Source organism: Pelobates fuscus, chromosome 3 (genome assembly GCF_036172605.1).
Source record: "Pelobates fuscus isolate aPelFus1 chromosome 3, aPelFus1.pri, whole genome shotgun sequence".
Classification (NCBI taxonomy): Eukaryota; Metazoa; Chordata; class Amphibia; order Anura; family Pelobatidae; genus Pelobates; species Pelobates fuscus.
Window position 1 is genome coordinate 48,391,982 of NC_086319.1, and position 15,478 is coordinate 48,407,459.

Consider the following 15,478-nt stretch of genomic DNA (forward strand, 5'->3'; position numbering starts at 1 on the left):
TGAAGTCCTAGCTATCAAAGCCCTATGTAATTAGATCAAAGTTATGTATATCTTGTGAAAGAGTCGTAGTTCATAATTTCAAGCTAAAGATTTTTATTTTATTAGTCCACTATAAAAATGAATGGGTTATAAAATTGCTTTAAAAAAAATCAAAACACAAGAATGACCCAATAGAAGACAATAAGCCTGGGTTTTTCATTTATGCACCAGCATTCTAGAGAAACACAGAATATAACCCAAAAAGACAACCGTTTACAATACTTATGTCATAAGTGCAGTATGCAAAGTTTGGGGGTTTTACATTTTAGTTTGCTTTTAAAACAATTCTTGAATAACTTATGGAATGTTTTAGAATGTGATTTCAAAGTTTAAATAGCATACAGTATCACAGTTCACAAACAAACACAAAAAACAACCCCTAATACATTCTACTAGAGGACCATTGAAGTCAAGTAATTGAGAATTACAGTAATCTAAACCAAACCGTTTAATAGCAACATGTATAAAGTAAATAATATGAAATGAGAACTACAAACTGGGATATAGTTTACCCCAATTCTCATGGAATCATGAGATGTAATCACATATAAATGGGATTATAATAAAATGAATTACCCAGAAGTAAAACACATGAAGTGAATTTGTTTTTCTATTTAGTGGTCAAAGAAACCCATTCTTTAGGAAATAAAGCACAAAATCATCTCTCTTTAATTTCCCAATTTCAAATTGCCTGCAATTAAGAAGTAGTAACAAAAGAATAAGTAAAAAAACAACTCTTTCACACCACATAAGTGCTGTGTGATAGGAACAGCGAGTGAATCATGCAGTCCACTGCACAGCCACATCGCCTGAAAGTTTGACCGCACAGCAATTTGGAAGATCAGCTCGTCAAGAAAACAAAGAAAAAAATATACGGATAAAATAACTGCAAAATTTGAAGTAGAACAGACAATGATTTAATAAACTAGTAACGAAGAGCATAGGAATGTTACTTATTAAATTTAGCTTCACATAGCTCTGCCAAAAAGCCCCAAAAATCAGTCTTATGATTACGTTCAGATCACTCCCTTCTCCTTTTGAGATATCTTTAAAAGTGTGTTCATCAGTGTTGAACTGACAAAATACCAGCTGACTGACCTCTTGGCTTCATGGTGTGGCATGTGCTACACTAAAGCTAAAAATGTAAATGGTATCCATTCAGATCACATCTCTAAACTTCCTGTTTATTTCATCCTATAGGTTTTTCTCACATTTGTGTTGTGTAATTTATCTGTTCTACACCTGGTTTTGCTTTCCTTCATTCTAATAACTGGGGCCAATGTCAAGTTTTATTAATCGCTCCTTAAGTTAGGACAGAACTTCATTTTCATAGATGTTCCAAGGCAATTTTTCTCCTCTCATTATTTTTGGCCAGTTTTACAACAAAATAAATAAGCCCTCACTGCAACTACATAGTTGCCCTTAAAAAAAAGTTATTTCTTTAGCTAGTTATTAAGTTTTTACATTTTCCCTGACCAGGATTTCAAACTCTAGGCCAAAAACTCCACGCAACACCAGGAAGCATCAGAGCCACAAATATGGATGAGAAGAGATTTACTGCGTTATTATCCAGGATAGGCTTTCCTGAAATTAGTTTTGCGTCCCTTGTTGGATGATTGACAATCTGTCCTGTATTTTCATCATAACCTAAAAGAGAAAAAAAATAAAAAATCACTTAAAAAACAGCAGTATAAAATAGTTAGTTTGCTCAATATTTTACATCCATCACATACTGTATGTAAAGGACAGCCTTGGCAATAAAGCCACTAGCCCGCTGTAGTGATTATGGTGTCAGGAGTGCTATGACGGTGACCCATAGAAAGATGTTAAGTCATTTTAGCACGGGTTTACATCTTTTCTGGATTATGCTTAGTTCTGCATACGATTTTCTCCAGCAGAAAAAGCCAGATTGCTCTGCAGATTAAAGCAGGACCATACAGGTATGTACTCCCTGGCTGAGTGCTCAGCTGAGCGATTCCATTCATTAAACACAGACCTCTATCAGATGCGCTTTGCTCTACAGATACATCCTTCCCCTGGGAAGTCAAAACATAGGCTGAAGTTGTTACGCTGCTTGGCGTTTTCCTTTAAATACATCTTAGTGAGGCATATTTTAAGTCTTTACAATATGAATTATGAGGGAGAGAGGCGGAGAGGGGGAGAGGGAGAGAAGGGGGAGAGAGGGAGAATGAGAATGAATTTGAAAATGAAATCTCTTAATGGGACATTTAACATTTAACCCCTTAAGGACACATGACGTGTGTGACATGTCATGATTCCCTTTTATTCCAGAAGTTTGGTCCTTAAGGGGTTAAACCTCTTTGCTATGGTCATAGTGAAAAGAGGTCCCCCTTAACTGTGTCCTGGTAAGATGTTTTTTATAACGGAATACATTTCCTAATTTCATTGCAGCCCAGCATTCACATAGTTCACAGACAGAAACTATGCACCCCCTGGCCGTATATGTACTTTCAGAATGTACACATTTCAGTACTGCAGCTGACTTCATAGAAAAAATGTAAGGGAGATTCTGAAAGGTGGAAACAACACAAATGGCCGACGCACACTGGAGCTGGTACTGTCATTTATGTGAATGAGGGTTGTCTCATAGCAACAGAATGTGACCGAATCAAAAAGAAAAAATTGGAAATACACTCCTGTAATATGAGGTTTAGCCTACAGGACAGAATATTTTCTTCGTGCTTTCATGTATCTTAGCCAAGAGTTTCTTTCAGGGCTAACTAAAAGTGGGGATTTTGGGGAATTCCAAGGGTGATTTAGTTTTTAGACCAAAATAACCAAGCCAGAAACAATAGCTGACTTGGAATATTTTTCCATTTTTAATACTTTGGCCTAAAATCTAAATTCACAATTTAGTGAATAAATCCCTTTACTATGAATGTTGCATTCTAATCTGTAACATCGTATGTATTGGGGCTGAGGTGTACTATAGTCATTGCTGCTGCCAGGAGTAGTGGGAGTTTGAAGGCAGAGATTCATTTTGTATGTTTGTATTTGCTAGTGTATAACACAGTATGTTACAGTGCTACTGCCCACGCCATGTGCTCTCTATTAATGGTTAATAAGTGTGTGGGGATTAAGAAAAATACCCCTCTCTGTCTCATTAGAGATATTGCCCTTTAGCTTAAGAAAGCACGGTAAATTTGGCTTGATGTGGCAGGTGAGATTATCCTTTGATGGCCATTAGAGTGAAACAAAACAAAAAAATCTCAATTTATTTAACTGTGCATAGAGATCTGAGATAGTGCAAATATTTTTTTTTTTTTAATTGTATATAGTGGGGCTGATGTGTACTATAGTCATTGCTGCTGCTCAGGAATAGTGGGAGTGTGAGCGCAGGACTTATTTCTGTGTGCTTGACAAAACAAAGTGTTTAGTCTGAGGTGAACCAGGACGGCTGGTTAAGGTAGTCCAGAAAAGGGCCATCAAGGATAAGTAATTGATAGGATTATTAAACAGAAGGAATTGGGTGGGAATCACCTCCGTTTGAAAAAATAAATCCCAGGCTTTACCCTCAAACTACACCATGCTTTATCAATGCACCAAAGAGCTCTGTAAAAAATCATTATTTGTGGCACTATTCAATAAATAGTTAATAAAATGAAGCTACAAACATACCTGAATATTGCATGATCGCTCCCATATAGGAGTCAATAACTGAGCCAGCCAGGCCAGCCACTGCTCCATAGATAACAATGGGCCACTGTGGAGCTGCAATGTCTAAATCATGCACAAACAGAAGCTGGGTAACAAAATATGCCACACCGATACTTAGGCCACCAAGAAGGCTTGCTAAAAGTCCGATTAGAGTAACACCTCCATTTGTGCCTAGAAAAACAGCAAAGACATAAAAAAAATTACTTTCTATGAAGCACAATTCACATAAAGTAATACCTCGTTCTATTAATCTCTAAAATTAAATTTAAAAGGAAACGATCTAAATGATTTTTGTAAGTCTCTGTATTTGTAAGTTACTAGGAAAAGGGAGACTAAACTTCATTGAACCGTAACCTATGCAGGGGGGACATGATGTTTTGTGTTAAATAACACTTCAAGAATGATAGCTACAGGGAGCTGTAGTGGTTATGGTGGCAGAAGTGTCCTGGAGCGTGCCTGTAGTGTCATTTGATCTCAGCCAATATGTTGAGCCCTGCACCAGCAGGCTTAGCTTATAGTGCTTCCAGTTCTCCGTCAGATGTAGTGGAGGCAGAGTGCGGCGCCCAATGGACCCTAGGTATGAAGTCAAAACATTCTAAAATGGTTTGACTGAATACAATGGGTAGGGCGCCAGGGTGCTCCTAGCACAACCACTAGAGCGCATTGTAGTGGTTATGGTGCTTATAGTATTTCTCTAACTTTATTAACAAAAACCTCAAGAGCCCACAAAAAAGTAAAAGTACTAACTCCATGTTGCTAAGAGCTACAAAATTACAAAAAAAAAAAAAAATATATATATTGAGGGCAAATTCCAAAAGGATAGAACATTTTTTTTTTTTTTTTTTAAGGGGACACTATAGTTACCAGAATAACTACAGCTTAATGTAGTTGTTCTGGTGACTATAATCATTCCCTGCAGGCATTTTCATGTAAACACTGAAAAAGAAGAAAAAGGCAGTGTTCACATTGACCAGTAGGGACACCTCAAGTGGCCAATAGAGGTTCGTCCAGGGGCAGTGCTGCACACTGACGTTCAGCGTCTCCAAGCTCTGTGTGGAGACGCTGAACTTTCCTCATAGAGATGCATTGGTTAAATGCATCTCTATGTGGAGGTGCAGATTGGCAAAGCCAACGTTTGGCCCCGCCCACGCCTCGCCTCCTTTCCCTAAGGGAAAGCATTGGATTGGCTAAAATCATAAATTCTGATGATGTCAGCAAGGAGGCAGATCGGGGGCAGCGCAGCCGTGCGGCGCTGGAAATAAGGTAAAGTTCATTACCTTTTAAGGGGGTGGGCAAGCCACCTAAATGGTGGTTTTAACACTATAGAGTCAGGAATACATGTTTCTATTCCTGACCCTGTAGTGTTCCTTTAATTCAGGGTCTTTAAAAATAAAAAAATAATTTAAAAAAGACAAAAAATATTGCATTACCTAATGAGGTGTTAATTGTGTTTTAATTTTCAAGCAATTTATTAGCTTTGAGTCAGCTTATCCAAATCAAATTCCTTTTTATCTCCATCTTAATGAATGGATCCATCGAAGATTTACTCATGGAGTCTCACCACATGTAAATCCTGGATGGATCGATCCAGTCATTCGGGTGTGGATTAAAAATAATTTTAAAGTAGATAAACCATTTCATTACATTTTTTAACAAGTCTACAAATTCTAACAGTTATTCATCTAGTTTTAACAGAAAACAATTTACTAATAAAAACCTATTCAAATCAAGTGTTACCTGTAGGAACCTTTTCCCATGTAGTTATTAATCGTGGAGAACTTTTGCTGAGTACAGGTGCTATTTCGGAAGCCCAAGTATCCCCAGCTGAACATGCTAGAGCACCCAAGAGTGATAAACACATCCATGAAGCAGTATACTCTTTTGAAAAGTCTATAGGTATTTCACCAGGACCAACTTCTACCATGTAGAGTAGAGCCAGTTCTGCAGGGACACCACCATTACAAAAAACCTGCACCCAATTCCTCTGTCCTCCTGAAAATGACAAAGAAAAAATAGTTACAAAGCGTTAACGGACTTTCTAAAAGAGTAAAGTTACAAATTTCAAAGATATTCCACTAAAATGATTTTGCAAATTATTTAATCACGGTTCAGAGAACAATGTTGTGGTATATGAAAGGTTACAAAGCCATGTCATACAATAGTGTTTGGCATATTTACAATCTGTCAAAGTTTCATGTTATATAGTGAAAAGAGAAACAATGAAGCAAAGTAAGTAACAAAGAACTTTAAGAAGACAACATAGTTGTGTTTCGAACATGTTTCTGGCTGATGTCATAAGCCTCACCATCAAACCCGCCCCCCTGCCTCCCTTGAAATAGAGGCCGAAGAACATCACCGCCTCCCTTAAAGCCGGGGAAATCTCCCCCCCCCCCTAACCCCCTGAAGGTGCACAGCTCAGGGCATCATTTTTGGGCTAAGAGCAGTGACCCCAACCTGAACACCCCCCTTTCCCCCCTTCCCGCCCCCCCAGAGGCTCCATCCGTAGCTCACCCAAAGCATTGCTCTGTTATGGTAACCGTTTCGTAAATTCTGTCTTTAGGGAGCGATAGACATTTCGTCCCAGTGCTCACTGTCAAATACATACAATGTCAGCTAGTATCACTGAAATCTGAGATGGTGTGATATGTGGAACTGCTATGTGCAGGTGTTCCAGTGGGATTTCGTGGGCAGGCCTGAGTTTCAGTGTGTGCCTCTTGTCACCGATCCCTATTCATTTAAAGCTTTCAGTTTACGATAGACAAAATCTCATGATATGCAAGCGATGTGTCAAGTTGGTGTTGTCCGTCATGTTAGAAAAATGAGATAACAAAATCCAGTACATAAATACAAACATCATGGTATGCAGTGTACATTGAGATGATTGCATGTGAGCGACTAAATACGTGACGTAAGGAGGCGACATCAGTGGTGTTATACAGCTAGTTGATCTCCATGCACTTGACATATGTGTGGGATTGAATTTTAATTTCTAGTTTCAAATAAGATAAAATGTTAACAAAAAGGCAAGATGTGAGGTTTTAGACAAGCCCCACGGCACTATGGTTGTTGGTGATTCTAATATTGCTGTATTAATCTTTAGGGACCGGTTAATCTATACCCGTTTTGTCAGCGTACTGCTTTTCAAAGGTCCCACACCTTCTGAATGGTTGTTGTGGTGATCCGAACCCCTGAGGTCATCTTGGCGATAAGGCGATTATCCTTAATCTTTGTGATTACTAGTGACAGAGGAGGGGGTTCTGAGCAGATCCACTGCCTGTCAGACGGCTAGATAGATCATGTTAAGCAATTTATGTTTGTGACGGGGTAATCCGCAAATAATTTAAGGTTTAACAAATACCAAAACCAATAAGCCGTTCTAAAATGTCCATAACCCATTTATGTATCCCCCTGTTTTTTTTAAAAGAAGAAGCACCAGATTTTAATTGAATTGTGTAGGTGTTTTGGGAATATGCAAAGAGTGCCTCTTTTTCGACATTAAGAAAATAAGAAAAGTACTTCACTATGAGCATTTAATTAGTAATGATCACATTTGATCAGTGCCGCCCCCTGTGCAGGCTTTTTAATGTAAACAGAATAAAAAAAGTTGAACTGAACAATTCACAAGATGGCAAAACGCATTTTCCAAATATACTCTCACACAAATAATTTACCAACAAAACACACTACACTGCCAAATATGTTTCTAAATTACCTTCCTTATACTCTGAATCATAGCGTTTTTTCACTTCGCCTTTCCATTTTGTGAGTTTGGAGCTGGTAACGAAGAAAACCAGTAGAGAGGAGAAAAAGCTGAAGTTGGCCACAGTGAGGATGAAACCAACCAGAAGTCCTACAAGCAAAGAATAAAGCACATATTAATACAGGGTTGGCTTAGCTAACGCTGGAATACTGCATACGTGTGGGATCCTCTTCCTCCATTTTGGTTTATAATATGTAACTCTTGTTTTATTTCTACTTTTCAACATTCGGCAGATACATTCATTCAAGCGATGTTCATCAGATTTAAAATTTTGACAAAGCCAGCAACACCTAACTCCATACAGGAAGTATATTAAGACATTCCCATGATCACAATAAGCCCTACAGGAACACGGAGTTCCTACCACAGGTAACAGATATTGTGTGTTCTTAGTGCATGCATTTAACTTGGTAATTATAGGTTTAATTATTTTCCCCAAGCATAATTAAAATAGGTTGTGATAAATCAAACTTGCTACAATTCCTCTTAGAACTCATCAACCCAACTTGCTGGTGGTGTATAAATTAAAATGTGAATAGGACTGCTGCCCAAGCTGATAGCAGTTGCACCCAATGCAGCTCTACAACTACAGTCTGCACAACCAATGCAGTGATAATGAAATCTGGGCAGTGAAACTTATACCAGGTTGTCTAGATGCCTTTCTGTGGTGCATAAGGGAAAGAGTTCAAGCATTTCTCTCAGAAGCACTTCCATGTCACACACAAACAAGAGTTGGATACATCTTGATAATATAAAGAAATGTAAATTTCTATTGGACAGAGTTCCAGGCTGCCTAAAAGTGAATAGATCTATGTAGGGATCGACCGATATTGATTTTTTAGAGCCGATACCAATATTCTGTGAACTTTCAGGTCGATAGCCGATATACCGTAGATACTCAAGTATAAGCCGAGTTTTTCAGCACATTAGGTGTGCTGAAAAACCCCAACTCGGCTTATACTCGAGTCACTGTCTGTATTATGGCAATTTACATTGCCATAATACAGACTGGGGGCTGTGTGCGGTTACTTACCTCTCCTGCAGCTCCTGTCAGCTCCCTCCTCCTCCGTGGCGGTCCGTTCAGCACCTCTGTCAGCTCCCAGTGTAAGTCTTGCGAGAGCCGCGGGGTCATAGTGCTGCTCTCGCGAGACTTACAGTGTGAGCTGACAGAAGAGCTGCACGGACCGGCGCGGAGGAGAAGGGAGCTGACAGGAGCTGCAGGAGAGGTAAGTGCTCTCTGCCAGCCCCCCTCCCCCCACTGAACTGCCAATGCCACTGGACCACCAGGGAAGGAGAGCCCCCCTCCCTGTCATGTAACAAGCAGGGAGGGGGGACGAAAAAATTTTTTTAATACTAATAATAAAATAATAATAAAAATAAATTAATAATATAACAAAAAAAACTTAAATAATAATAATAAAAAAAATATTAAAGATGCCCACCCCCCACCAGAGCTCTGCATCACACTCTGCATCACACACACACACACACACACACACACTGCACTCATACACACACACTGCATTCATAATATACACACACTGTAAATAAATATTCAATTAATATAATTTTTTTAGGATCTAATTTTATTTAGAAATTTACCAGTAGTTGCTGCATTTCCCACCCTAGTCTTATACTCGAGTCAATAAGTTTTCCCAGTTTTTTGGGGTAAAATTATATTCTGGTCGGCTTATACTCAAGTATATACGGTAACTTGCCGATATTCTGTACATTTACCATTTTGGAAAATAAAAACTTTCTAAAGTTAAATGCACAAAATATACATGCCACGTGTAGTGGATGCAGTGTGTTTAGACAGGGGAGCTGTGTGTGTTTGTGTAGTGCGTGTAGTGGATGCAGTGTGTGTTTGTGTAGTGTGTGTGTAGTGGATGCAGTGTGTGTTTGTGTAGTGTGTGTGTTGTGGATGCACTGTGTGTGTTGTGGATGCAGTGTGTATTTGTCTAGTGTGTGTAGTGGATGCAGTGTGTATTAGTATGTATATAATGAAAGCAGAGTGTTTGTGTAGTGTGCGTAAAGTGAATGCTGTATATACTAAATGCAAAGTGTTTGTGTTTGTATAGTGCGTGTATATAATGAATGCAGAGTGTGTGTGTATAGTGAATGTAGTGTGTTTTTATAATGCAGAGTGTGTGTGTTTGTATAATGTGTGTTTATAATGCACTGTGTTTGTGTAGTGTGCATTATATAAACACACTACACACACTGCATTATATACACAGTGTGTCGGTGTAGTGTGTATATATAATGCAGTGTGTGTGTGTATACAATGCAGTGTGTTTGTATAGTGTGCATTATATAATGCAGTGTGTTTGTGTAGTGTGCATTATATAAACACACTATACAAACACACTGCATTATATACACAGTGTGTTTGTGTAGTGCATGTGTATATAATGGAGTGTGTGTGTTGTCAGGGTATTTATATCGGCAGACATTTTGTGCTATGATAGAAATTAAAGTGTATATTGCCTAAATCATTCTGAACAAAGCAGACTCCATTTTGTTATTCTCAGTCTAACAAAAGACACAAGATTTCTATCCCTTCTGTAAAACTAACCACTTTGCCAGAGCTAAGGAATGCTTAGTATATACAAACCAAATTGATAAGAAATGAGAACGGGGGATGGACAGACTGTCTAAATGCTAATGGAATATAATCAATTCTAAACCCAGATATTTGTGACAGAGAAGATTAAATAATTTAATTTTACTTTCGATATTGTATAACGTCCCATTGTAAGTTTAGGGGTCATATTTAGTTATAACTGTCATATTAGAAATTATAGCATAATTTGCCAGACACATAGTCTGGACAAAACTTAAAGAAACACTTTGAACTGACAGAAAACTTAAGTTATAGACAACCATAAAGATAAGGTAAATGACGTCAAAATAGCCACCAGGAAAAGTTAACTCTTTCCTGGATAGGAATGTTTAGTGGGACGAGACTGCCCTCTATAGACCAAATACTTAAATTGCGATCTGAAAGGTAACCACACCTCCAGTTTTCTATTGGTCTATCACCTAGTGAATTTTTCCCTTTAAAAGTTAAGACAAAGGGAAGAGAGGAATGCAAAGGAGCAAAGAAGCAAGAGGTGAGCAGTCGGGGGCAATGCAGACAGATATCCACTCCAGGGCACTCAGAATTTCTTACACACCAATCGAAAACATTGTCGAAAATACCGAATATTGGCCGTTTATATCGGTAAAACAGATAATCGGTCGATCCCTAGATATTTGTATGCGCAGCGTTTCAACCAGAAACGTTGCACATACAGATTCCAATCACCATGGCCACTTCTAAAAGGGGAAATGATGATGGTGGTTGGAGTAACCTTTTAAAATTGGCAGATTATGGGGAGCTAATAGAAGATCAGTGTTGTAATTATGGTGTTAATAAAGTAAAAAAGTTATCGCATTGGGCACATTCAAATCAAAGCAGCTGAACTGGGAACATTTTCAAAGTATGCTATGCTTACCTGTGCTACACTACTCAATCCAGTAAAAGCTTCCAACAAAAGCATCCGTTTCTCTTTAAGACTAATTTTATAATCTTCCTATATAAAGTAGTTTGGCATATAGAAGGTGTTTTACACTAATGATGCATAAAACAGAAAAACAACCCATACACACCCCCAAGGGCTCCACTGTTATCCAGGCTCTTCTTTCTTAATCCATGAGTTATGATGATCAGTGGAATCACTACAGACACTAACCAGCGCCAAGGAGAGACTGGCGTGAGATCACCTGTGAAAGGTAACAAAATCACAACAATAAAAACCTGATTTCAAAAAAAATAAAAATAAATCCACGCTGCATTATTATTTTACAAAAATAATTTTACACTGCTTTAATTTTATAATAGAATGTTGCTTTTTGAAGCTTCAATGGAAGAAGCTTTTTCATAGGACAGTGAACCCCACTTTCCTCCTGACACGCACAAACTGTACCCATATTCTTCTCTATAACAAAGATTGCTTTATGAGGTTCCTGAAAGAAACACCATACGGAGCAGGCTGTACTTGGATCTGTGATAAAGCACCCTAGCCAGATTCTAAGGCTTGAATATAGCATGGATAGCAACCTGCAAGGGTTCTGTCCTGAAAAAAGGCCTTAAGACACGGCATCAGAAAAGTATTACTAGCCTCTGCACTGCGTGTTGGCTAATGAGGCTTAATCTTTACTTAAATATTTAAAGGGATATAGAAGGGGGATGGGGGAATTGTCCTCCTGAGAGACACTATTTCTCACAGTTTCTAGCTCCATGCTGTGATACAGACTGTCTTGAAATATGTAATTTAGGATGTTTCCACATAAAATATATATTTGTACCAGTGAGATTTATTTTCCTTCCCTGAATACTTCCCTGCCTTATTGTAATACATTAATTTTGTCATAGATTATGTACTAAGCATATGTCTGTAAGCTCACGTATTTTACTTACAATAATGGAGTATAGCCATTTGTACTGTACATGCGTGAGAGGAAGTACAACACACATTCAGTAGTATTGTACAAATCAAAATGTTCACTTATTCCAGATGCAAAACAGCTTACCATAATATGTACTTGCTGTGAGTGATATTATCCAGAAAGATAAAGATATGCATAGGATCATGCACAGAATGATAATATTCATCATCATGTTTACATATGATTTTTGCAGGTCGTCCTGAATAAACCGCATGAGGACTGATCAACACATAACCTAAAGAAAAAGGACACAAGCATTATTCATACACACTGTATCAACATAACTTTCCTAACTGTAAATCTAACATCTACATCACTGAGGTCATTTAGTTCCTATTGTTTTTTTTAAATAATTTATTAAATTATGACATAATACAACTTAAACAGGAATGTCACTAACTAGGATTTTTAGTATTCTGTTTTTATTTTCTCCCTAGATTAAAAAAAAAAAAAAATTACAAAAATGTGTTTGTGAGGAAAGAAAACCAAAATTAAATGTAGGAATAACGAAACAAAAACAATATTAACCTTTCTTCTTCTTTAATGCAATGTGAACCAGATTTTGATGCCAAGCTTTAAAAGGATAGTATCGACACCCACACCACTTCAGCTCATTGAAGTGGTCTGGGTGTAGTGCCCCAGTCAGTTTAACTCTGCCATGGTAATTATTGCAGTTATTGAGAAACCGGACAGCTACTACAGACGCTACCGGGTTGTTGGGTAACTTTTGGTGCATGCGCATTAGGAACCTGATGTCGCGGAAGAAGCGGAGGCGGAATCTGAACCGGCGTTTGTTTTAGGTAAGCGAATTAAACGTTTTTAACCCTTTCTGCGCTGGGGCAGGAGGGGGAGAGAGAGGCATTATAGGGATCTATTGTGTATTCCTAGCCTATAGTTTCTCTTTAAACAGGAAGAATCACTTGCTAGATTTTTGCACAACCAAATAACTAGCAGGGTTATTTATTCAAGTGCAAATTGTCAGGAATTCAAAGTTACCGTCACTGCCTGGAAACTTTGCATAATTTGCAAAAACCCCAGATGGTGAAATCGCCACTGAGGGTCTGGTGGAGCAGGCAAAGGTGAGTTCTACTTACTTCCTACTGGGCTCCATTGTCCTTCCTCTACTGTGCCAGGAGCCAAAGTCAATGCTGTACTATCACGCATTTTGTGAAGAGCTTATAAAGTCATTCACAACACAAGAGTGCAGCGTTGCTTACGTCAGTAATTGTTACTATTCTTAACTTCCCTATCCTGCTTTGTGCAAATTGGTACATGTTGCAATGGTAACTTCACTAGCAGAGCAGGTTGTGACTGGTTGAGAGCAGCAGCGTATGTTCTCCGCCTATCAGTGCCGGATATGGTGTTAAGTGGGGCAACTCTCCATCTTTGCCATATATGCACTGGGGGGCTGGGCTGCAAGCATACCAATGAAATGGTAGGATACCAGTCTAAAAAAAGTTTAATTTGGCTCCTGAGCAGACGTTACAGTTGCATTGTTACCCCCTCTACCCCAAATAAAATTAATATATTATAAAGATAAAATCCTTATGAAATACTTACACTGACTGTGCTGGAATTTCGCTGACATTCTAACAAACGATAAACGAAGGTAAACGACCAATTACTTTATCTAAGAATTATGCCTGTGCTTGACAAAAGGCAGAGATATCTTTGTCAAGTTTAGTAATTTCCTCCAGATGTCACTTGTGACAACTGCATGGAAAAAGGCTTGGTCTATGGAGGATACTGTCATCTTGTTGGATCCTCGATAAGCCTCAGTGTTGTACTCCTCAGTGTTGACGGCTGAAGAGGACCAACAGGAAGACCATAGAGGCAGCCACAATGGACAGGTTCCGGTAAGTATAACTCACTTTCCTTTTGCACCGGACTGCCAAGTGAAACAGTCACCGTGGACGTAAAAAAATCGCACACATTGACAAAGCCACTTTCAGTCTAAAACTGTGCGTGACAAAGACATTTCTCTTGCGTCTACAGATGCCAGAGACCTAGACTGGAGCAACAAATCAGGACTGTCCTGCCAAATCCGAGAGTGTTGGGAGACATGCGATTTCTGAATACAATGAACAAGAAAAATATACCCACAACTATTATTTCTACAAATATTGAATAGCTATATACTTTAAAGCATTTTCTCTACTTTAAACATTTGAAATAGGATGGTGTATTTTGTCTCTGATGTAATCCCTGTTTTAATGTACCAAGAGAGCACGATGATGGTGCAGGTATTAATGCAATACACCTTAATCAAACAGTTAATTTAAAATTAGAATAGGAAATTCATAGTTATGTGCCAAAATAATCAGCCAACGTTTCGGCCAGAGCGTGGGAGAGCACACTATATTTTCACCATTTACCTGGCTAAGGACTTTCATTCCAATTCTGCACCACCTTCCTCGGCTATATAACTGGTTTATAGGGAGAACAGCCTCCATTCCCGCTATACTGTACAGTCTATAGACAGCTTCTCTCTATACACGAAGATACCCAAACCCATCACTCTCCTGACCACCTTTCACTTCCGCTAGGCTCCTTAGAGTTCTAAACGCTCTGCTTTGCGATGTCCGCAATAGAGTGCGCGGCGTTCTATGGAGGCGGCCATTTTACTGGAGTCCAAAATATACTGAAGCGCAAAGCAAACAGCTCGCTGTAGCAAGGAGACAGGTATTGCATAGTCTACCTAGGTCTTTGTTTGCTGGCTTTGCAGAGTATGTCAAAACGTTGTTTTACCATTATGCTAAAGGGACACTTCAATAATAAAAATGTTTGCTCTCTGCCAGAATATTAGATAAAAAAAAAACAATAGTTCCCTTTTTGTATAATTTGTGTAAAAATACAATTAATTGAAAAAAAAAAATATGGTACCCTACCATTGCACCCACTTTTATTATGTGTCCAACAGAACCTTTTGGATTTAGGTAAGTACTTAGTACTTGACAGCTGTTCACTAAAAGGGGTTTATTCTGAATTATATTGAATTAAAACCCAAATTGAAAAATGTAGCTAAAAGGAATGTATTCACAAAAAAATAAAAAAATCAAAGTAGAGTGAATTGATAATCCGAAGCGCAAACTTCAGGCAAAAAAAAATAAAAAATCAAGCTGTAACTATAGCTTTAGAGTTGAAACATTTAGTTTCTAATAAAATATTTTTGCCAATATTTTGCCATTTGGATTTCATAGAGGGACTGTCATATTTATTTATTTATAAAATATTTTACCAGGAAGGATACCTTGAGATTTATCTTGTTTTCAAGTATGTCCTGGGTATGTGAGATCTTTGAAAATAATATTTACTATACATATATAGACAAGAGAGGGTCTCATATGGAGGAATTCTGTTAAATGAAATACTTTCTTTACAAGCCTATGCTGTTATTAAGTACAAAATTATGTTTATAAATAGAGAAAATTTATGTCAAACTTACTGTAATTGTCTTTTCCTGGCTATTTCTCATGGCAGCATCACTTATGGGTAGCTCCTCCCTTA

At 38.2% G+C, this 15,478-nt stretch overlaps 1 protein-coding gene across 1 annotated transcript; it reads right to left on the minus strand.

Annotated features, from left to right (window-relative positions):
* Positions 1-1,223: 1,223 nt before the first annotated feature.
* Positions 1,224-14,518, minus strand: TMEM19 (transmembrane protein 19). The gene is made up of 7 exons (XM_063447003.1): positions 14,347-14,518; positions 12,056-12,206; positions 11,132-11,245; positions 7,430-7,567; positions 5,455-5,709; positions 3,679-3,888; positions 1,224-1,686 (listed from the first exon to the last, which is right to left on the minus strand). Exons 2-7 carry the CDS (start codon positions 12,183-12,185, stop codon positions 1,523-1,525), a joined length of 1,011 nt encoding a protein of 336 aa, XP_063303073.1. The 5' UTR covers positions 12,186-12,206; positions 14,347-14,518; the 3' UTR covers positions 1,224-1,522.
* Between the last annotated feature and the right edge of the window lie 960 nt (positions 14,519-15,478).